The sequence below is a fragment of the Otolemur garnettii genome, unplaced genomic scaffold (genome assembly GCF_000181295.1).
Source record: "Otolemur garnettii isolate 467f Iridium unplaced genomic scaffold, OtoGar3 scaffold00057, whole genome shotgun sequence".
Lineage (NCBI taxonomy): Eukaryota > Metazoa > Chordata > Mammalia > Primates > Galagidae > Otolemur > Otolemur garnettii.
The window spans coordinates 4,749,522-4,751,384 of record NW_003852452.1 but is presented as its reverse complement, the minus strand read 5'-3'; the positions used below and the strand labels follow the sequence as shown (position 1 = coordinate 4,751,384).

At 39.8% G+C, this 1,863-nt stretch overlaps 1 protein-coding gene across 1 annotated transcript in view; it reads right to left on the bottom strand.

The window, feature by feature from the left end:
• The window catches only part of LOC111726212 (lymphoid-restricted membrane protein), a 44,581-nt gene extending 43,711 nt beyond the window's left edge, over window positions 1-870 (bottom strand). Inside the window, exon 1 of the mRNA XM_023514705.1 lies at window positions 303-870. Within this exon, the coding sequence (XP_023370473.1) occupies window positions 303-870 (568 nt within the window). The remainder of the gene's footprint in view (window positions 1-302) is intronic.
• Window positions 871-1,863: the final 993 nt, after the last annotated feature.

The window sequence follows — 1,863 nt, the reverse complement described above, 5'->3', positions numbered from 1 at the left end:
TGACAAAATTTGTTTTCGGGTCTGTAGAGAAATGCCACAATTATGATAATAAATATGATCCAGAATTTCTATCAAGTTTTTAATTGGAAGCATGAAAAATACTTATATTTTTATTTCTTAATACTTTTAAGAAGAGCAGAGAAAGGAAACAAATACACTTAAAACAGAAAAAGAAAGATGGATGCCTCCATCCAAATGTTGATAATGTGGATTCGTTTTTTTAGTTCTGGTAATTTAAACGCAGAAATGAGATATGTTTATTGCTTTACTGGAAGAACAAACATTAAAAGGTGAACACTTACCATCTTCATCCAGAGATAATTTCTTCACCACTGAATCCCGTGGATTGGAACATTCAGAGCTTTGACCAGAGTTGAAGTCAAGTGTGGAGGCACCAGAATTATTTTCTCTACAATAGTTATTCAAATCCTTGTTAGAGAAGAACCCCCTTTTCCTGATCTGTGACCTCAAAGGTGTGTGATTCTTCTTGCTCTCTGACCTTGACTTTGAGATGTTCTGAGAACTTGTGAAAATAACAGGGTATGTCTCGGTCTCAAGGGAGTGGAGGTGAGGAATGGGTGGGAGTCTTGGAGATATTATTTGAGGAGATGAAATGGAGGCATCAACCTTCCTAGAACTTGACAAATGAGAGTCGGGCATAGGAATGTGAGCAGCTGCCATTTTCCTCAGTACCTCTTCAAAATTTTTCTTGGTGTTGGCTTGTGGACTATCAAAACTGCTGGATTGGTACTTGATTATCTGTTGGATTGGATCTGAAATTGCTTCTCTCCTTTGGATGGCTCTGATTTTTCTACAAATGCTTTCCACTGGGTTATGCCGCTTCTCTGGTGCCTTCCCTGCCGAGGCCATTGTTGACTTTGCCGCAGTTATACAGATGAAGTGGCTAAGGTTTGGGCAAAAGTAGATGGATATGTAAAAGTTAAAATTGTCCTAGCAATAATTTAGCAACTGGAAATTTATTCCTGAATCAACTCTGGAGGTCTCAAGATCAGATGTTCAATTGTTTTAAACAACTTTCCATGCATTTAACTTGGGCACTCAAATTTCTAGAAAAGGATAGTTAACCAATATAAAAAATTTACATGTGCCAGGCACAGTGTTAAGCTCTTTATACCCACCAGCTTTCACTCATTCCCAGGCAAAGAGTAAGGGACAAACGCAAAGTCACCCTACGTATGCATCAGCACCCAAACTCAAACAAATCCAGGCAGTCCAGCTGTAGAAGCTATATTCTCTTTGAAACAGAGTCTCATTCTTTTGCCTGAGGATAGAGTGCTGTGGCATCAGTCTAGCTCACAGCAACCTCAAACTCCTAGGTTCAAGCAATCCTCCTGTCTCAACCCCCCAAGTAACTGGCACTACAGGTATCTGCCACCACACCCAGCAAATTTTCCTATTTTTAGTAGAGATGGAGTCTTGCTCAGGCTGGTCTCAAACTCCTGAGCTCAAGAGATCCTCCTGCCTTGACCTCTCACTGTTAGGAGTACAGGCATGAGCCACCATGCCCAGCCCCAGAAGCTACACTCCATATTGCTTTCACTCATAATAACATCTCAAATATGATGGTGCTAACAGCTCCCGTATGAGTATCTACCATTGAAACTGCTCTGGTTCTCATGTATTGAAAATTTACCAAACATGCACCATATTAGGTGATTTACTTACATTATGTCTAAATTTCACATAAACCCTATCAGATATGTAGAAATGTTTCCTTTTTTCCAGATAAGGCAACTGAGACTCAAAGAGGTCAAGTCATGTGCTATTGGTCACAACTCTAAGATTTGAGTCAAAGTACATCTGACTCCAGCACAGTTTTATTGCACAACAAGATATATGCCC